This window comes from Phasianus colchicus, chromosome Z, assembly GCF_987193195.1.
Source record: "Phasianus colchicus chromosome Z, bPhaCol1.hap1.1, whole genome shotgun sequence".
Lineage (NCBI taxonomy): Eukaryota > Metazoa > Chordata > Aves > Galliformes > Phasianidae > Phasianus > Phasianus colchicus.
The window spans coordinates 80,212,519-80,234,714 of record NC_143476.1 but is presented as its reverse complement, the minus strand read 5'-3'; the positions used below and the strand labels follow the sequence as shown (position 1 = coordinate 80,234,714).

The window sequence follows — 22,196 nt, the reverse complement described above, 5'->3', positions numbered from 1 at the left end:
CAAGGCACAAAGGCATGCGAGGAGCAATGCTCCTAGTTTCATGTGCTTGAAGTGCCACTGCAATGCTTGTGAGCTTGGCTTTGCATTCCAGTGGCTGGGCTGGAGCTGCGTGCACAGCTCCACTCAGCACAAATGAAACCAAGGCATCCACATGCTGTGCATTAAGCGAGCGTTTGATCTGCAGTGAGCCCTGGAAGCCTCCTGCTCACTGGCTTGCTGCTTGGATACTCCCTCTTCCTCTCCTCAGCAGTTTCGAGGAGTGCATAAAGCCTGGTGTCAAAACCTGAAACTGCATGTGTTTATTGACTCATTGATGGGAACTACAGCACTTAAAAAGTTGAGAAAGTGTTGCTGGCCACAGCCACAAAACCTTTCCTCATCTTTTCCATGATGGTGGCGGAAAAGTAAAATTCAAGTGGTATTTTCCTATTTAAAGAAGGAAAAATGACTGCCAAAGTGGATGGAACTGAGTCCAACAATGCAATGACTAGGTTAGAAAAGCAAAATGTGTGTTTCCCGAGTGCAGGAACTGCAGCTGTGCATTGCCAAGGCCATCACAAAGATACCACAGCCTGGTGGTAGGCAAAGGAGAACATGGATTCAAGCCTGTCACCCTGTATTATTATGCCATATGTTTTGGAGTTAGAGCAGTCACATCACCCATTAGTGCTATGTTTTACTATGAACCATTGGAAGGGACCTTTAAAGATTATCTAGTCCAACTGCCCTGCAATGAACAAGGACATCCACAGCTAGATCAGGTGCTCAGAACCTGGCCCAGTCTGACCTTGAATGTCTCAAGGGATGAGGCATACACCACATCCTAGAGTAACCCATTCCAGAAGCTACAGACACCTCTGACCGTCACTAAAAGTGGATGCTCCTTAGCAGAAAGAACTCGATGTTTCTCCAGTGCTGCTCTACACAGGCTGGGGATTTGCAATACTGCAACCTGGAAGTGGTACACTGGGGAAGAAGTGCAAGCAACAACCAAATAACAATAGAAATGAGTTTATTTTGTAAAAAGTTATAAAATGAATATTGTACAAAAATAAAGTCTGTAGAGAACTTTGGTTGATTAACACAAATGACTGAGACATAAATCGCAGGTGAAGTAAAAAACTCCAGAGAAGCACACTCCTGTTTTCAATAAGGTCTAAAAAAAAAAACCAAAAAAAAAAAAAATCACAAACTTTACCCTTTTGTATTTTGAACGTAGTGATTTGCTGCTCAGAAAAGTGCTGAGCAACGGAGCTGTGCGTGCCGTGAGCACTGCGTCCAGCTCTGCGCCAGCAGCGAGCGCCCCTTGGCTCACAGGTGCTTCTGGCAGCATCTCAGCCGTGCCCTGCCCTGCACAGGGTGAGGTGTCCCCATGGCCTTGCAAAAAGAGCCCGCAGGTGGGCTCTGCGCAGCCAACCTCAGCCCGAGGAAGCAGTGGCAGTCGGTGCTGAGTTTCATCTTGTACGCGTGGTACGAATTTCTAGGTGTGTTCTGGACTTTTCTGACCGCTAGACCCTTCTTTTGGGGTGCTCCGAGGTGTCCCCGTGGCCTTGCAAAAGCCCACAGGTGGGCTCTGCACGGCCGACCTCAGCCCAGGGAAGCAGCAGCGGTCGGTGCTGTTTTGCTTCATACACGCGGTACAACTTTCTAGGTGTGTTCTGGGCTTTTTTGACCACTAGACCCTTCTTTTGTGGTGCTCTGAGGGGCCCAGGGCAAAACAAGCGAGGAGAGCCATTGCATGTGTGAAATAAAAGGTTGGACCATCACTTCTGCTTTTCAATAGGGATTTTTTTTCTTTCTGTTGTTTGTTCTTTTTTTGTGGGAGTTGATGCTTCACCGATCGTCAGGTATGTCTAGAGACCTGCACTGTGGCTCCTTCAGGAAAACAGTCTCCAGAACGGGAGAGCGGCAGGTAAGAACGCCCTTGCTGTACAGCCTCCCTCACTGTAAGGAAACTCAGACTGCTCTGCTGTGTGGGTATGATCTTGCAATATTTCAGCAAATTATACAAAACTCTTTGGTTATTTAACACAATCATTTATCTGAAGGCTACATTAAATCCAGGGCTAACTAGTAAGAGGGATTTAACCTTTTCTACATGGAAATATGGAAGGAAAAGCTTAAATAACTACAAGAAATTATAAGGCTAAATGTGATTAATTTCCATTTGTCAATAGTTATATGAGGTCAGTTGGCAAAAAGTGTGAGAAAAAACTTGTGGCTACATTTTAAATATGACTAGAATTAGTTTGTCTAACAAATGGCTAATGCTGAGCCAAGTGCTGTGACCCTCACTCATGTGGAGCTGTGTTCGCTCCTGCACAGATATGACCACAATCATCTTCAGAAGTATTACTGACCATGAGGAAGGGCTGCAGACTTTGGCACTACATTTTGTGAACATAATCAGGTTTTTGTTTAAAAGCAAAAAAGGTAAAGTAAGTGATTTTTTGCATTCAAGTTAACACCTTCAACAGCATGGACCGTTGTTCCCAACTTATTTGTCTCTCTGTATCTTCCAAGCACCTTCTACTTTGGCACCTTTGAAAAAAACTTTAATAAATAAGGAAAGGAGACTCATTACTGAACTGTAATAAATAACAATAACTTAATCTTAATAAATATCTTCTGTATATTTATGTCTCTGAATGGATGCATTGCATCAAGTAGTCTCTGCTCACTCACAATGACCAAATATAAACGCAGCTACGCAAGTGACATTAGTCCTTTGTAAACCAAAAGAAACACGTTTTGTGTATGCCAGGCTTATTTCACTTACTATACTAGGAAGAAGTGCTTAAAAACTCAATTTGTTTTCATAGGTAGCAGAATAATGAAATCCTAATCTCATTTTGAAGAAACGTGAGATGGAAATAACCAAACTTAACCAGTAAGTGGAACCGATTTGCTTAGACTGACAGTGGTCCTACAGAACTTGAGCCTGGGAATTTTGACTTTTGCCTGATACCATCTTACATAGGATATTAACCTTATTACAGTTTAGAAGTTGTCTTAAGTGCTGAAGAACCAACCTTCAGTGACCAACAGCACAACATGTCTTTGGGTAGAGCTGAGGACACAGGCTCAGCTTCCTGGTGCAAGTGGGGATGACCCCACAGCAATGCAGTACTGCAGGGCTGTGTTTTTAAGCACGTTCCTCATGGATGCAAGTCTCACTGGTGATGGACTGTGTCAAGTGGGAAAGGGAGTGTGTATGCCATCCAGCTGCTGGCATCCCCACCTAAGCTTTTATTTACTTTCCTGTAGGACTTCAAAAACCTCCATCTCTTAGGCCATCTCGCACCCCTAGGCTTCCACGCTCCTTGTTCCGCATTCTTGGTCCTTTTTTTTTTCTGTTCTGAGCAGACACATCCCCGGGAACCTTGGTCCCTCTCTTTTCAACATCACAGGAATGCAAAACTGGAGCCGCCTCCAGCGCACAAGAGTCAGACACATCCACACCTTTTTGCGGAATGTTTTTTCAGTATATGGTAAACCAGGTTATCATCCAAAAAGGACAGGTCATCGTCAAAGGCTGTGGGTCTGCAGCAAGCTTGCCTCACTTTGTCATTGACTAGTTTTTTCTTTCTGGTTAAGTTTTTCAAAATTTTGTCATACGTGGTCTCAACTGCATCACAAGATCCACTGCAATACCGGAAGATGAGCTCTTCTTTGGTTTCATATCCCAAATCCAAGTCAGTCACGTTTAAATGTATTTCTGTTAAGACACATCCCCGATTTTTGCCCTTTTGGTTCCTCCTTCCCTTTTTGCTGGAATTCTCTACGTTTGTGGCTGCACTTTGCCGGTTCCTCTCCCGCCTAGAAAAAACTGGAGTCTGTTTATCTGGCGATCTCCTCAGTCTCTTAATAGTGGCTTGAATAAAGTCCACTACCTCATCGAACTGATCTGGGTAATCCTCTGGCATATTAGCTGTTTGAGGAAGAGAGAAAATTTTTTGTAACATGAAAGCTGTCACAAAGTTTGTGGTTCAAAAACACAAGACGCATGCAAGCTGCCCATTACTTCAGACACACTAAAACCAGCGCAATCAGGAATCATAACTGAAACTCATTTGGGGGAAAATAAATGAGATTTGCATGTATCTCTGTAGGTGCCTCCTTTTGCTTGGTAGCAAAAATCCAGCAAATCTTTCACTATTGAATGTACCCTGTCAAAAATGAGGGGAAGAAAAGCACATCATGACGCAAGTATTAGTTAATGGGTTGATAAAGCTACGCTAGGGAGGTTACACAGGCTCTTCCTAGCAAAGCAGAAAAGGGATGAGGTTTCTTTGATGCAGTTTTGTGATTGTAATTGTTAAGTTTCGTCTTTTCACATCAGTATTGGTTTGTATTGTCGAGACTACTTATTGATAAGGTTTCTGAGCAGGACAGAAGGAGGAGTTTCCCAGGGTGCCAGGCTGAGCTGTTACTCCTGGCTGAATGCCTACTTTAGGGGATAATTATTATCAGAGTTTTTGAAAATGATCTCCTAGGACTATTTTGCATCATAAGACAGTTATAAGACTGGGTAAAAATAGGTCAGAATAGAAGTATTATGTTAATTTTCAAGGTATATTTTATTAATGCATTTTCTTCTTTGAAAGTTAAAATAGCTATTGCATTTTTCACTTGATATGTACTTTATCAGAGCTAAGTTATTCAACTAAATTAAATGTTAAAGTCAATGAAATATTTTGACACTGATAGAATGAACCTGTCCAAGGAAGGTGAAATTGAATGTGTTCTTCTGAAACGTTCTAAGAATTCTGTTTTTCATCATGATTTTAAATAACATCACATTTTGAAATCTTCACGCTTTCCATGGACTAAATCCCTCAGTGGAAATTGTTTTGGTGAAAACAGGCACTTAATGACAGGTCAAGCTGTCAGAAGTCCATGTCCAGATGCCTGTATCTTACATTATTATTAACTGCATATAAAATACGTAAATAACATTGCAGTACTGAGATTGTTTTTCTCATTCATTGTGCCAAAAATTGAGTCTTTGAGGACTCACTTCCTTTGCAGGAAGACCTAAGAGGATGCTTCCTTCTGTAAGTAATTTGTAAGTGTCCACCTGCACAGCAGACTGGTGTTATGTACCCCGCCCTATATTCAAAGGGGCTCCATCTCCAAAGGACCCCTAGGTATCTGCAAATACTGGGAAAAGTGATGCAGTGTGCCTGGCCAGCCTTTGATGCCTGCATTAAGCCACCAAGGCTTTCACTCAGATAGGTACTGAGATAGAAGATACATGGCAACAAGTCAGGGCCATGTTTCCTTAATGAGCACTACAACAGATAGGAGTCTTGATGGGAGACTGGGCACTAGAAGTCGCTGAATCACACGTGACTGGGGAATCAATATTTTTATTAAGAGAGACAAAAGTCTCTCAGACCAGTGGGAGATTCCCAGTGACTAAAGAAAAACACACACATGGGATTGCTGCTACCTATACAGTTATACAGGACTTGAACAAGGCAGGATCCTGCACCAAGCCCCATATTCCTGTCCGCTGATGCTAAATGCATCCTTTTGGCTCTCCTTTGGCTTTACCTCTCTATCATGAACCAAAACAACCCCTATGAGTCATACCTAATATCTGGGTAGGTAGCACTGGATGCCCCACTTAGTTCTGTTGCAGGATAGGATGGTCTGCCTACACTGAAGAATACAGCCCTACTAAGCAAGGTCTGGGTCAAGGTGGGATATGTTCCATAAAAGCAGGAAGAGATGGACCTCATACTCAGCCAAGCAAGAAGACCCGCTTGGAGCTGTCCCAGCATCCACTGCTGAAATACAGGCTTTGCCCTGGCATAGATATGGACGGAAAGGACTTTGATACTTGCTCTTGTTGATGGAGGATTGGATGGTTTTTAGGTTTCTATTGCAGAAACTACCCCTTTGTTTACAGCCCCACTGGGAAAGGCTGTGATTCTGAGGAGTCAGCTCTAGCTGTGTCATTCTCTATTCTCACCTTCTTTGTAGTAACAGTGTGATATAACAAGACACTGGCTGTAGAGAGCAACTTCCAACAATCTGGAAAGCATATCAGGATTTAGCAAAACCCATGCAGTGGACAACCATCAGGAAGAAGATGGAAAATTGCTAAAGGGAAACTTAACCTATGCCTGGAGACTCTTGTCTGATTCCTTCAGCTTCATACTTACCTACTAGCACAGCATAGGAAGTAAGTTTTCCCCTACCCAAGGAGGTATAAGAAAAACTCCGAATTACCTGAAGAAATAACAACCCAAGTAGACATACAGCTTTTATGCTTGCAGTTCAGCTGCAAAAATGTCACCCACACATGTGACAGGGGGTGACAGTACTTGAATTACTAAAAATCTGACAGCTAGAGTGTCCAAGCACTGTCCTGCTCAAACCAATGAAGTATGCCCTACAGAGCAGATAAAGAGGGAAAAAGCCCATGCAGTGGTCTGTATTCCTGTTTGAAGCCCATGTTGATATCCATCCTGGTTCATGTGACATCATTATCCTAAATGCATCAATGGAAGTTTCTGTGCTGAAAAGAAGCCTGTGATACTAAGATGGAGTAAACACACTGTGGAGCAGACATGAAACACTGCTAATGCAGGCACGGAATGCCAACAGAGAAGAAGGTGGAAGCAGAGGGGAAAAATTAGATCAACTAAACAAGACAACAGGGTATCAACTAGAGGAGCCTATCTACACACATGGACTTGCTGAAACTAGAACCCAGGGTAACTAGCAGTATGACTGACTCCACTAATCTCACTGGGGCTCTAAAACAAACCACACAGGAAGGACTCCAAGCTGTAATCTGGGATGAAGCATATAAGGCCAATACAGCTAAAGAAGCTGGAGATCCTTGCTCAGCTCATCCCCACTTGCAACATCAGGCCACTTAGGAGACTCACTGGGAGAGCTGCCAGCACTATGAGTGTGATGAATGCCAATTTTCTGTCTCCAGGGTGGATTTCCTCTTCAGCACAGGGAATTGGAAAATATCCCAAGCAGATATCCAAATCATTACAGAGGAGTGCAGTGACCTTCAGTAATTTGGAGATTACATCACTGGAGGAAACACAAGGCACACAGGTGATACTTGGGAATATTTGGGGACTTTTGAGAGGGCAGTCACACAGTCCCACTTGAGGAAATGTCCTGGACCTATCAGTCCTGGACAGTGAGTGCCTACTCACTTACAACTGCCCATGTCGTTACGAGACTATGTGTGTACATAATTTTTAACATAATGGTAGCTGTGTTACTATACTACCGAATGAATCCTTGCAAGTTTCATAAGCAATAATACTCCTCTACCCAAACTAGTCGTTATCAATGCAACAGTGCACCTCCTGACACCTTTTAACTGGACTGCGGATATGACCCAAGTTTCCTCATGTAGTTTAGTACTACTTGAGGAACAACTCCAATCCCTGCAGTCAGCCAGACTTTGGTTGGCACAGCTAAATACAGTCCAACAAGACTGAGCTTCAATACACTCAGCAGCAAGGCCCTGAGCATCACGTACAGCTGGACCGAGCAACCAGTAAATCATGGATCCAAGCCATGGGATGTATCAAGATTGGCTTGGAGCTAATTATCCATTATGAGCAGCTTGCAGGGTTTTGAAGGAAAACTTGAGAACCAGGACAGACATTTTATAACTTAATAGGTATATCCTGTTGTTCAATAAGCAAAGCTGAGAAACAGAGGGCCTGGAATTAAATGCTCTATTAAACACGCGAAGTAGAACCCTGGGCAATCAAGCAGAAGTACCAGCCTTAACACAAGATGTGATGGGTTGAAACAAGGCACTAAAGATAAATGTGAAGGAAGTTACCACCAGATATCACACACGAATAAGCAATAACTACTGTCCAAGGATGAAAGACCATAAAAGGCTAACAGGCAGCAGGGGAGGTGGAGAAGATGGACAGTAGGACCACCCTAGCCTAGCCTCTCTGCATCACAGCCACCACGTGATGGGCACTTGTTTAGTCTCTGCACTGTGGTAAGTGCTGCTGGGGAGTTAGAGGATGCTAAGCTGTGTGGTCAGGGAACACCAGCGCAAGGACAAGGGCTGCTGTGGCATCCAGTGCTGGATTGTGATCTGAATAAAGACTCTTGATTCATCCATGATCTGTTTAATTAGTTATTTCTCTGTTGCAAACACTGCTTTAAAGCCATTTATAGTCTCAGAATGAAGATAAACAGCCTGCCAGCTTTGCTCTCTAACAAACAGCACTGTATGGATCATGCTGGCTTGAATCCACATTAAGAAGGGCTTTCTGTCAGGATTTCACATCCCTGGGAAAAGGAAATTACCATGCCATCACAGTTGGCATGTGTGTGTGTGTGTGATATTTACACATACACACTTACAAATATGTGTAATTACACACACACATATTTTTTCAAAACAAACTAATTTACTGACAACACTTCCCTTCTGGTGTAAAAGCTGAGAGAACAAACATGACAGATGCTTGTCAAGCTGTACAAAGTACCAGAAGAAAATGCTCAGATACTACAGCAACAAAAGCAGCCAAATCCCTTCCGAGCAGCAGTCCCTGGTCCCTGGTCCCAGGGCATGAAGGAATCAGAATTTAAAAAATACGAAGCCTTCTAGGATGGGATAGGATAGCCCCAACAGTATGTGCTCAGCATATGCTAGTGAAGGCTCCTTCAAGGAAAGATTGTAAATCCTGAAAAGTAACATCTGTCCTTGGCCGACACAGGGCCTCTGTGTATCTTGCTCACAATGTGGGATAAGGGCTCACAGATCCCAGTGGGACAGTACAACAGGGCTGAGGCCCCATCACTGACATACGCTGCCATGAACACTCAAAGGACTGGTGCAAAGTCATCAGGTTCTGTTTGGGGTTTACACTACAATTTTGAAGGCCATTTCCTGATCGCTGAACTTGCAGAATATTACCTGGCTGATCTTCTCCTTCCCATGATATAAAACCCCTGACCCCATTCTTTCCTCTCTTGACCCTTTCACATTCCTGGCATACAGATGTTTTAGCATCTGCCTAGCCTCTGCTTAGCACCCTGCCAGTGGGAGCAAGGGGCATACGGTGGTGCTCCAGTGGGAGCTGTGAAGAGTACATATGATCTGTTCCTGCTCACAGAGTCACAGAACAGTTTGAGTTTGAAGGGACCTTAAAAATCATCAAGTTCCAACCCCCTGCCACGAGCAGGGAAATGACCCATTAGATTAGGTGGCCCATGGCACCATCCAATGGACTTGAACAATTCCAGAGATGAGGCACCCATATCTCACTCTCCTGCAGCTCCCTTCCCCTCCCACTCTTTCAGTGCCAAGCAAAGAACTGATCACTCAAGTGGGAACTGACCTCCAGTGGCAATCGCATCCTGAGTGTGTTTTCTAGTGCCACTGTGTCCAGAACGGGCTACAAATGGCAGCCCTCAAGCTGCTTTGCTTCTGAGCAGCTTCATGTCCAGCTGAACCAGGGCTACTGATCTGCCAGGAGTTTCTCAAAGGATCAGAGAACGAATAAAAAAATGGAGGAAAGAAGAAACATCATAGGACTGGTGAACACACATCCAGAAAAGTGATCAGGCTGGAAGTAGAGTTGGTAACACCAAATGTCCCAAATTCCAGGATTCTAACAATAATGAAGAAATGTGATCCATTTTATAAAGATATTTAGAAATCAAGAGTATCTACACTTTCTGATTGCTGTCTGCAAACCCTCTGCTTGCCTTCCAAACCTGCAGAGCACATTCAGATCAACATTTTAACTCATTTTTCGGTTAGAAACTTCCCTGTTTGAATGCAAATCAAAATTCTGCCTCACTACTGCTCTCCAGAACCTGAGGCTTTGACCTGCATGTCCCCTGCACAATCCCCATCCCCTGGACACAGCAAGAGCTGGCAACAGGTGCAGGCTCCTGCAGCAAATATCTCCAGGGCTCCCCACCAGCCCCTGCAGAAAGCCACTCTGGAGCCGTGCTTTGCGTGAGGAGGGAAACATGCCTTCCTCTGGGCATCTTCTCTGCTGCATCTCCCCAGAGCCTGCTGTTGCATTCCCAGTTAATTAGAGACACCATGTGCCAGCAGGACAGGGATCTGGTGCCTGCGCTTTTGAGAACACTGAACAGTGGTCAGACAGATTTCTACTTAAAATAGCTCTAAATGAATATCCAAAGCATGCTCACTGCATTCTGAAGAAAACTGCTTCCATCAAGGAAAAATGGGCATTTTATTTCTGTCTGTTCAAATGGGATCAAAATTACATTTTGTAAAACTATTCCTTTTATTTCATCAGCAACAATTTCATTTTAAAGCCAAATATTCCCCTGCAGTGGTAGTAACCCAGCATGGTAGAGCAAGAAACCCTGAGTTTGTACCTGACCACAAATTGGTTTCAGTGGGAACAGATGGACCTTCAGCTTTTGAGAAAAAATTCCAGTTACTCATTTTGGTGCCTGGTCATGGATTTAAAAGGCTAACTACAGCCTCTAATAACCATGCTGTCTATTTTCTTTTACAAGAAAGGTATAAACTCTATTAATTGCAAAATAATAACTAATACAAGTAAGTTTTCCTTTTTATTTTTTATTTTTAATATTTCTACTTTTTAGAAATGTATCTAAACCCTTAAGATTGAAGTTATTGGAAACTCTACTTCATGGAATAGGTTTCTGTGGAGACCTCAGGAAAACGTAAGAGCACCACAGCAATATCAGCTGGCATTCTGCATATCCTGAGTTAAAGCGATGTAATAAAAATCACATAAGGTATACTAAAAATGATAAAATTAGACTTTTGTTTTATACTGTAGCTTCTATACACGCATTTGTGGGATACTGTGGGTACCACATCAAAACATCATGTTAAACATTTAATAAAATTACCAGGATAGTATTTCACTTAAATATAGCTGTCTTTCAACTACAGAGGTTCAAACAACTGCATTCAGCATCTAGTTTCAAGTAAGATTTCAAAGTTCAATGGATTTACTCCAGCTCATTATAATGATAAGTGTTATTTAGAAAACCCAGATGCAGATCTGTGTTAGGATCAAATGGCCCCTTTTCAAAAACAATTCTGGTACTTTCATCTGGGCCCTTAAATTAAGTATTTTAATTTCCTTTCTTTCCTCCAAAGTTATAATCATAGAGATGTTTTTTCCAAGATCACTTGCTGGTGGGAAATATATATATGTAATGTAGCTCTAATTGTAACTGCAGTGAATCACTCATGTTTTTTTTCACTGCTTTTGAAAACTTTTCAAGTTAAAGAGAGTAGATTTAGGTTGGATATAAGGAAAAAGCCTTTTACAGTGTGGGTGGTGAAGCAATGGAACAGGTTGCCCAGAGAAATGGTGGATGCCTCATCCCAGGAGACTTTCAAGGCCAGGCTGGACCAGGCTCTGAGCACCTGACTGAGCTGTAGATGTCCCTGTTCACTGCAGGGGAGTTGGACTACACGACCTTTAAAGGTCCCTTCCAACTCAAACAATCCTATGATTCTATGAAGATGACTCTGGTACAGCATTTATTCATGATTTTTTTCTTATACTTAGCTTGTTTTGCAGTAATATTTTCAGGTACTTCTTAAAGTAGGTGGACTAGCTCTACTTCAACACAGGATCTCTCCATCTCATACCAGGAAGGTCTACTTTAGGAGACCCCTGGAGCAACCTGCTTATGAAAGTGTGACCTCAGAGATGCTAAAATTACTCATGTTATTATCATTTTGCTTCATAAAGAAAGTGTGAACTGTTGTAGGGACAAAACATTTATTTTATTGAAAATGAAGTGCTTTTTCACAGAATCATAGAATCATAGAAATCACAAAGCTTATTGTGCAGGCTTCAAATCAAAGGCAGCTGATAAAACTGGTTATAGTGAAAGGTGTTCACGACTTAAACAATTAAAACATACCTGTTTAGGAATGTCTTTGCTTTCATGCCTTGCATGAAAATCTGCAAGGTTAAGAATGAAATTGAAACCAGTTGGTGTATCCATTAGGAAACACCAGCATCACAAACACCAGGGGCAGCTCATCTCTAAATGTTTAATACAGTTCTGGTTCGCTACGCCGCTGGCTGCCTTGCCAGCTCCCAGGAAACAAGCATCCCTGCTCTTATGCAGAAAGCTCTCAGAAATGGGCCTCTCACTGGTGTCACTTGTCTCTAATTAAGGCAAAGTGCTAAGTAACCTGGCGAAGTCACCTGGAGGATGATGCGGGGGCCATGCACACCAGTCAGATACAATAACACAGAACTGGAAATAGGCACGGGCTTCAACTACCTGCTGTGCCTATCTGCAGCAGAGTGGCCAAGCTTTGTGTTTGTAGCTTCCCAGCCACTTCCATGATACTTCCCATAGGTTGGTCATAATTGAAATCTGCAGAGTACTTCAGATTTCCACACTGTCAGGCTTAATGCCTACCCTTGCATCCTCTGCCTGCTTTCTCACAAGTATGAGATGCTGACTCTTCCCAGGGAATCTCACTCTGTGGTTTGCAACAGAAGACAAGGCAGTATAACAAGACCGTTATAATTGCTGCCAGTACGGCAATGGCTTGGTCACAACAAGAGGAAAAATCAAGGTTAGATGAACTGGATGAAAGAAAGGAAGCAGTTTTGTGAGCTGCCATGTCCGCAACAGTTTCTTGTTCATATGGTCAGGTGTGAGTTGTTTCCAAAGTACTGCCTGACTCAGGTTGGGCACCTTGGGCACCCACCCTCACCAATCTTGGGGTTCTGAAAGGGTGCTGCATCTTGCAACCAGGCAGGATGTGATCTCACCTCTCACTGAAAGCTCTGAACAGCCAGCCAGAAAGTACTGAGGAGCAGAAAGTTTTTCCACAATTGCTCCCAAGGTTTTGATACACACCTTGGCCCAGCCTTAATTCACAGGGGCTACATGGACACTGAAGCACACAAGACACTCTCTGCGTGAAGTTACAGCATGAACTTAGAAGGGAAAAAGGAAGCAAAGTGAACAGCCTCTTCCTGAAGACAGTGATGGAGTCGGAGCCAAGTCTGGGCGCAGCACACAACTGCCCTGCTGTCCACTGTGTCTTCTTATGAAAGCCATGTAAGCCTCCACATCTGTATCAAAATGAAGAAATCTACAATTACCAGTACAGATACCAGTTGGTTTATGCTAAATGCTTTGTTCTCTTCCATCCTTGAGAGAGCCTTAAGCAAGTATGTGTTACTGGGACCTGAAATCTATGAACTGTACTAACAATAACGTCTACCTAATGGACAAACACAGAGACTTCAATGGAGGAAATATTACTGGTAACAAGAATAAATTTCTTTAGTATTCCTGGTGTAGAAGTGATCCAGGTCAGCCCTCACACAGCATCTCATGTTGGTCATACAGCTCTCTGAACATGAACAGCATGACTGAAATAACAGCAGAGCACCACTTCAATGACAGTTCAACACAACTCCGATCAAGCAACTGCTCCTGGGCTGCTGGATCTCTCAGCTTTAGGGGTGTGCCAAGGAACAAACAAAGGCAGCAATGCAGCAGAAAGGGGCCCCACTCCAGTCTCTACCCTGGAGCAGTAAAGCAGAGTCCTGTGTGCAAAGCCATGACTGATGACGCTGGTGGGACAATCTCTGCTGCTATCTGATTTTGATCTGAGCTATAAATACATGTTTACTTCCTGTATTTCAACATTTTTTGCAGTAGGTATGATACGTAGAGTTTTAACATCACAGTTTTGAAAATGTTCTTATTATAGTAACCAGTTCACTGCACTCGGGCAAAAGCTCTGCCACAGAGCAATCATGCCAGGATGTATGCAGCACAGCTTGTCATGTGGTGTCAGTGACTGTTCAGATGCAGATGGACTCTGCCCTCTCCTAAAACTGCACTGGATACATGCCTCCCTGCCAGAATTTTTGTAATCGCTGGTTCTGTCAAGCGAGTGTTGTACATTTGGGATGGGAGCAGAGGTGGTCCAGACATTTTCATACATCCTGTTACTTGAAGGGCATACAACCATCTTGTCTCTGCAATACTGCCTTGCCCAGATACAGGAAAACAAGTATTCTGAAACCAGTGTTTGATTCTTTTTGGGCCTTCTCCTGTTCACTAATCACTAAGGCATATACAAGTCCCACCAAATTTGAAGAAATGTACCTTCAGTTTTCAGTCCTGTACTAGTAAGTACAGACTAAGCAAAAACTACTAAGTCACACAATGTGACTTTATTCCTTAAAAAGGAATGCTAATGTTTGAAATGTCTTAACACAACTCATTTTCTGTCCTTGATCTCAAAAATAGACATATTTGTGCCTTATTGCTTTATTTGCACCTATCTCAAATATATCTTTTATACTCTATTTTCTTTCTTCTAGAGCAGAATTCCAAGCAGAATTGGATTGCCAGGAATCACTGAAGGCTCTTTTGATTTCACTTAGCAAGTAATACTTGATCAGAAACTACAGCCGTTTTGTCAAAAATGACCACCTTTTGTTGTCAACCATTTTACCAACGCTAATAGCATCAGTGGCTTTGGATGTCTGATGATCTTGAACATTGTTATGTTGCAATATTTAGTATTCCTCTTTTATTACCTGTCATTAGTTTATTTCCAGGGAAATATAAGAATTGTTCTGTGAGTTTGTTGTTCTGTGTTCTGTGAGGTGTTGTTCTGTGAGGTTTGGCCTGTGTACTCAAGTTTTTAAGACACAGTTGTGTGGTGGTGTGTGCGGGATGAAGACTGGATATTTGCACTAGCTTTTGCTCTATTTGCAGTTACAGAGGATGGAACTCCATGACCCCAATGACTTTACTCGGTTTCTGTAATTTTATATATTTTAAACCTGTGTTATACAGGAACACTGTAATTTACAAAGACAACACAAGCTATCATTTTCAGGATCCTGTTCTGATGGATAAATAATTCCTCTCCTAGCAATCCATTAACAGCCATTACGCAGCTGAAGGGGATTTCTAAAACATATTCATGAGGCCTACAAAAGGTGACCAAGAAATGCATGTAAGGTGTGTTATCTAGCAGCCTACATCTGCAAAACATCTAAAAAAATCCACACTTCCACTGGAAAATTTTTGAGGCCCCTAAAATGAAAAGGACTGAAGACATAAAACTTTAAACAAAGGATAACTGTTAAAATGAGAATAAAACCAGATTCTCTTGCAATTCAATCATTTTCTCCTTACTTCTCAGAACACCCTTCACAGGAACATATTCAGCAGATATACCTGAAACTGCAGAGACAACAGATTCTAGGGCTATGTGAATCTGGATTTACTCAGATATGCCTTGTTCTTTCTATTCTAGAATTTTGCCTATGAAAAGAAGATGTCTTTGAATGCCTGTGATTTCTAAATGACTATAAAACCCGGGTGTGCCCATGCAAACAAAGTTCACTCAATATACGTGCTGGCCCAGTGACATACGCACACTCGACCTGAGAGTGGATGGATGCACTGGCTGTACTGCATACGCACAGATGAAATGACGAGTGCGGCACCTGCTCATCTTTTCCGATGCACTGCATTTACTGTGCATGGGCAGGTTACCTCTGTGGCTTGTGGGTGTCTTACACTAAAGCACATCTGCTGCACTTCAAAGTGTTTTGGGCAGGAAAGCCTGCACAGAAATGCGGGAGTTCTGGTTTATAACACAAAATATATCTAATAAATACTGTACGGAAGGTCATGCATTCATATGGGAGTAAAATTTAATACTGGTTTTACCCTAAAGAGCCCTATAATATCACTGTTCATCCTAGATACCTTCCATACTAGTTGACAAAGTTCCAGCTAAATGCAGAACCTTAATATTAAATACCTGAGCAGGGATACAAAGAATGTTTAACAGAGGTAAAACACATGCATAACATGGTGTATACGCCATAGCATGACAAAGGAGCTCCAACAGCAATTCACCATCCTGTGGCCAACAAGCAACTCAGTCACTCTAACTTAGAGAAACATTTTTCCCTCTTAGTAGAAAGTGACATTTCTCATTTAGCTTTACCTGTGAACTGTTAGCTCTTACTAAAGATGCCCATCTGATCAAAAGACTTCTTGCCATATCCTACATACTGGGATACTTCTGTCCTCACACATGTGCTGATTATGGCTATAAAGCCATGGCAAGCAGTTAGAAAATGTATTTGCTGGAACCACATGTAAATCAAATCAAGTATTTTTACAGTAATTTTGTTTCTATTTGTTCTATTGTTCTGTTTATAATTTAATCTAATAATGCTCTTCTACCTGCAGACTGCAGCAGGATGAAAACACAGAAAGGAGGGGTTTTCTAACTCTACAAACTCCACAATCACTCTTCACGTGAAATAAGCTGTCCCATGAGCACTGATACCTAGAACACCTACAAATGCTGGAATCATCTCAGGTGCCCTACAGATACAGAGGCTACTCTCACCCCAGTGTCCAGTACAATAAAAAATGCAAAACACTACAATGCCAGCACTCTGCCATATCTAATTACTGCCCTGAACAACAAAGGTCAGCACATTACACCTGATCAGCCTGGGAGGCTAGGACCTCGCATGTAGGCTGGAATGAAGAAGGGTTGCAGGCCTACCTGAAAGATGGGGTAGCATCTGGTGACCTCAGAGCACTGTGCAGAGAAAACAGACCCATCAAATGGGAACACATAGATGTGTTGAATGTCTACAAAAAAAGATCTGCACTCCAACAAGGCATATGGCTTGCTGGAATCAAGCCAGGAGTGTGGCTTGATCTCACAACCCCACCAACCACGTCTGAAGGTGGCAATCAGAGACGTGAGCCTCTCTCCACCTAGCCTGAACTGGGGTCACTTTAGGGGAGAACAGTACGCTCCAACTCAAGCACACTCCAGGCAGATGAGCCAATGTGGGTGATGATGGAACTCCCAGCACTCCATGAGCTGCCTGCAGAGGTACCGGGCCATCAGCCCAAGAGACGCAACACGCAGCAGGACAACCTGTGCCTGATGCTTGCAAGAGAAACCATAAGGTCCATGTGGTACAGACACAGCCCCTTTCATATATGTTTTACCTCTCCCTTGTGTAGGAGGCTGCACGCCACCAAATGGTGAGCTGAGAGAAACCAGTGCACTGAAGGGCCCCTGCTGTGCGTATCCAACATGGCAGCTGTGGCGGAAAGGCCGCAGCGTATCTGGGTGGGATCGGCCTCACGGGCTCTGTGCTAGCAGCCTGCTCCCAGACCACAGGCTTTTAAGTCAACAAAAGCAACATGAAAGTGATTCAAAGTATTTCACCACATTCTTACAGGCACCTCTCTCCCCTGACTCACCCAACTTGGCAGCAGAGCTGACAAGAGTCTCCAGCGCTTGGCCGTGGGTGCTGCACTACTGCGGTGCCAAAATCACAGAAACTCCCTTTTTTCTTCCCGACTTCTGCCGCAAATAGCAGTGCCGGTATTTTCCCCTCGCAGCTATTGATTTGTGAGCCTCACAGCTGAGAGGCAGAGGCCAAGCTATCAGCCTTTTCTGAAAGACAGTAACCTGGGATCCTTCTCTGCTCCGCAGAGCCCACCCTGCCCTGCAGGAGAGGTTTTAGGAATAGGCTCCCACAGCTCAGGTGAATACAGCTCGCCTGTCTTTCCATTTGTTTAACGACTGTACAGAAAAAAAGTAGGAAACGATGACAAGTTTTGGAATGCTACCCGTCCCCTCGAGCTGCTGGCGAGAAATCAGCTCACAAGGAACCACATTCCCAGAAGTAACTTTTAAGATAAAAGCGGCATTGTATAAATACTTCCTCCTTGGAAAGACAGAGCACTAATACTCTTCAGCCTGTGCTGCCTCTCCCCTAATGCTCTCCTCAGCAGAGAGCCGGCGCTGCAGCAAGCCTGTGCTGATGTGTCCCTGCCTGCGGTGGGATGGCTCAGTGCCCCGGTGTCTTCTCTGTCATGGCCCAGCAGCAGGGGACAGAGCTGGGACAGGAGGAGGTGGCAGCCTCAGTGGGAAGAAAGTAGGATCACGGAGAAGAAACAGAGACTGAGAGGGTAAGGATGCAGATGTATGCGTGGGGAGACACGGACCAGGAGCTGGATGTCAGAGGGCGGATGCAAAGCGGAGTTGTGGCAAGCAATTCTCCATTCGTCGCCTCCACGCTGCCTGAGCCTGGCTGTTCCCGGGGAAAGCAGTGCGAGGCTGTGGTCGGGGCTGCTGCAGCCACAGGGAAAGACATGCCTCCCGATAAGGAGATAAAAATGAATCCTGATTACGGGATTCCCTCTGCATCCTCCAATGAGCTAAACGAAGAGGGCTGCGCAAGGGCAAAGGGAGCAACCTCTGAGATGTGTCCCAGCCTTTGCTGAGCGAACATCCTTACGATCTGTGTGAGTATTTCTTACTGACTTCTTACTGAGTCGTATTAACTCCCACTTTAAAAAGCTGGTGGTGTTAGCCTAACACTCACACACCACTGCGAAAATCCTCTATCTGCTATTGTAGGAGACCTATTATTAGCAAGACATTATTATTATCTGTCATTTGGACTGTAAGCTGTCTTACTGTGAGCTGGTTCATGTGGATTGCTCTGCACGGAGCTCCCAACCCTTCCCCCTCTCCCCCCCCCCACTACTCTACTGTAAATTTCCATGTGGACACACTAATTTGGGGATAAAGATCCAAGGAGGATTTAATGAAACTCAGCAGCATTCCAGGATGTGCACAGAGCCTCACAGTGCGGCGCCCTGTCTCCACCAGGACCAGTGCCCACTGCAGACAGTGAATAATTGCACTGGCAGGGCAGAGCACCGTGAGCAAGCTGAGGCGGTGGGGAGGGAGCTTCAGTGCCTGCGTCGCACAGCGCATGTACCCGATTCTCCCGCCAGCTCCTCTGCTCACTACTAACCTCCTCATCGCTCTATGCTTTCCAACCAAAGGGATCTTAGCACTGCCAAGAAAGCAGGGAAGAAAAGGGGGAGGCAATGCAATTGCCAACCTGGAGCTTTTGAGGACGAATTGTTTTGGAGCTGCTAGAGCCAGACCAGAACAGGCTAGGCGAGATGTGAGGGCAAAAAGGTGGGGGACCTTCCTTTCCTCACCCTGATGCCTGGGCAAAGGGGAGCGGGTTTAGCAAGACAGACAGTGGTGGCTACAAAGGGGAATGTTTCTTACAGTCACTGTGCACAGCATAGGGAGGCGGCAGGCTGATGGGGGAGAGATCGTCTTCAGGCCCCTCTACCACTGAAGGGGGCCCCTCGGGAGGCATCTTACCGGCGGGCAGGGGTGAGGTGGAGACCGTGTTGAGCAGCACCACGCAGACAGCCACAACATCCCATAACTTCATCTTAGATCTCCTTCCAACACGGGCCCCTGACAGGAAGGAGAAGGTAGGTTAGCTCCCAGGCGCTGTGCTCCCCCAGCCCTGACCCTTCCTTGCAGCCCTGCAGGCAGCAGGGGACAATAACCTTGTTGTGCTCTCTTTTCCCCATGACACCTCCAGATTCTCCTGTCTCCATCATCTCCCAGAGCTGCCATCACACCAAGAGGGAGAGGGGGTGCGGGAAGGCCACCGGCTTCTCTTTGCCCAAGGGATGGGAAGGTGTGAGTATGTCCCTGTGCTGGCAGCCAAGTCACTTTGTGCTCATTCTCCCTCAACACCTGGGCAGTGCCAGGGCACCTGTCCCCTGGCTGGATCGGGCTGGTCTGGGCTTCAAGGCTGTGCAGCTTTGCTGTGGGGTGGGGAATCCACCTTTCCCCTTCCCTTCTCTTGTTTCTTTACCTTTCCTTTCATTTTCCCCTTCCCTTTTTCTCTTTCCCCTTTCTTCTTTCCTTCCACCTTTTTTTTTTTTTTCCTCCAGTCTTATGTCTCTTTACCTTTTCCTTTTTTGCTTTCTTTTTCCTTTCCTTTCCTTTCCTTCCCCCCCTTACCCCTTTCTCTATCCTTTTCCCTATCCCTTTTTCTTTTCCTTTTCCTTGTTTCCTTTTCCTTCCGCTAGTTTTCTTCCTTTTCATTTCCATTTCCTCTTCCACGTTTTCCTCTTTTCTCTTTCTCTTCCTGTTTCCTCTCCCTGTTTTCATATTTTCTTTTTCCTTTCCCGTTTCTTTTTTTTTTTTTTTTCCCCTCATTTCCCTTTCCTTTTTGTCTCCTTTCCCTTTCATCCTTCTTACTCCCCCTCTTTCTCCATATCTTCTTTTGCCTTTCCCCCTTTCCTTCTTCTTTCCATTTCTCTTCTCTCTTCCCTTTTCCCTTCCCCTCCTTTCTGCATGCTTGTCCTTACACATCCCGATACCCACCACTCGAGGATTACAGCTGCTTCTGCCCGGCGGCAGCGGGCGGAGAACGGCGGGGCGCCCGCCGGGGCCCGCAGACCGGCCCGGGAGGGTGCAGCCCCGCAGAAGAGACGCGCAGCTCCCACAGCCCAGAGCTCGGAGCCCCCTACCCCCGCCGGTCGCGGCGCGGATCACGTCCAGGCGCCGGCGCTGCGCTCGCACCTCGCCGGGTCCGGGGCTCTGTGCTCCCGGGGAAGGTGCCCGCCCCGACCAGCTCGCGCGGCCGTAGCCCCCGCCTCGCTCTCACCTCCGAGCTGGTCTCGTCGGACCCGAGACGGACATCAACGCCGGGGCGCCGAGCGGCCGGACGGGCGATGCATATGGGCTAGGTCGGGGTCCGACCGCCGGGACCGTCTTCGCGAGGAGGAGGCGTGGAGAAGGGGGACAAGGTCGCAAGTCTAGATGGAGGCAGAGGGCAGCCGCCAGCAGAAGCCCCGGCGGCTACTCCCGCCGCTGCCGCAGGTGCTGTGACCGCGGCTCCGCGGGGGTCTGCGCCCGCTCCGGCCCCGGAGCCGCGTTCAGCAGCGGCGGGAGCGGCCCGAGCCGCGGGGAGCGCCGCCTGGCAGCGGGAGCTGGCTCTGGGTGCTGCGCTTGGGACCCTGCCTGGAAATCTGAGAAAGACACTCCATCAACAACTGCGGGGAGTCAGATGAAGACATCAGGGCTCCTGTAACGCCAGCTGGTCCAGCACCGCGGGGAACCGCACACCGCTCGGACACGCACGCAGCGGCAGGAAGGAAAAAAAAAAAAAAAAAAAAAAAGGGGGAGGAGGGGGGGAAGGCAGCTGAGGAGGGGAGGGAAAAATAAAATAAAATCACACCACCCCCCTCAGTCTGCTGGGAGAATCAGAGGCCGGCGCTGAGATCTGCAGGGCCGGTAGCAGCAGCGGCGGCGAGGCTTCGTCCTCCAGAGCGGGGGTCCCGTCGCGGCGAAAGCTTAGATCCAAGCGGGGAGCGGCGGGAGGCCGGGCCGGTGCCGAGAAGCGCCCGCCGCGGCTGTGCCTGGGCGCGCCCGGCTCCCGGGGTGCCGCGGGGCTCTGCGGGCGGGGTCGCGGAGCTCGGCGAGGTGCTGGGAGCTCCGCACCCGCGGGCGGAGGGATCGCGGAGCCGGACGCGCGGACGCCGGGGCTTTGCCAGGGCGACTCTGCGCCGCAGATGGATTTATAGGGCCCTTTGGCAGTGACGCGCCCTCCGCTGATTCGCTTTCAGACCCAAACATACACGCTGGCCCCCCGCACCGGACCCCGCGGAGCCTCCAAATATCTCCCGGCTGAAGTCACCGGCCCGACATACCGTGCGCTGCGCGGCCGCCGGAGCAGCGCCCCGGCACCCGCTGGCTCCGCGGCGGCGGTGCCGGGCCGGGGTAACCCAACACCGGCACGGCCCCCCCGGCTCCGCCACCCCCGCGGAGCTCCGCACAGTCCGCAGGTGCCGGTGGTGCGGGGTCCCTGGCGCCCCCTGCGCTGCTGCGCGGCGCTGCGCGGCCCTTGCGCGCCCTGCGCAAGAGAGTCGGACTCTCTGGAAGCGCTGCAAAGTGGCCGTAAACAGTCTCGGCTTACAGCCGTGCGCCGTGTATTTATGACTCACCCAGTTGTCCGGAGGTATGAGGTCCTCATGTCGCCGGTGCTATGAAATTAACGCGGCGGGCGGCTGGGGAGAGCACAGGGCTTGTAAGCCGGCCAATAAACCGCTCCGTCTGCATTGGGCTTCTTTCTTTCTTTCTTTCTTTCTTTCTTTCTTTTTTTCTTTCTTTTTTTTTTTTTTCTTTTTTTTTCTTTTTTTTTTTTTTTGATGTGTGTGTGCGTATTGTGTTCTGTTTTAGGATGGGGATACCGGAGGGGCAGGGTTGCGGGTTGTGCAGCGGGACGCCGCGGGGAGCTGCTTGCAGCCGGCGACGGTGCAGCGCCGAGCAA

The 22,196-nt window shown here is 46.4% G+C and overlaps 1 protein-coding gene across 4 annotated transcripts; it reads right to left on the bottom strand.

Annotated features, from left to right (window-relative positions):
* Nucleotides 1-1,074: 1,074 nt before the first annotated feature.
* GDNF (glial cell derived neurotrophic factor) lies at nucleotides 1,075-21,390 on the bottom strand. Of its 4 annotated transcripts, none has more exons than XM_090131586.1 (3): nucleotides 20,532-21,390; nucleotides 19,127-19,324; nucleotides 1,075-3,931 (listed from the first exon to the last, which is right to left on the bottom strand). In XM_090131586.1, the coding sequence occupies exons 2-3, from the start codon at nucleotides 19,296-19,298 to the stop codon at nucleotides 3,447-3,449; spliced, it is 657 nt and encodes a 218-aa protein (XP_089987712.1). In that variant the 5' UTR covers nucleotides 19,299-19,324; nucleotides 20,532-21,390; the 3' UTR covers nucleotides 1,075-3,446. The 4 variants fall into 4 exon arrangements, with proteins under 4 accessions (XP_089987712.1, XP_089987714.1, XP_089987711.1 ...); XM_090131588.1 differs by having other exon boundaries at nucleotides 19,226-19,324; XM_090131585.1 differs by lacking the exon at nucleotides 20,532-21,390 and adding an exon at nucleotides 19,420-19,575.
* Nucleotides 21,391-22,196: the final 806 nt, after the last annotated feature.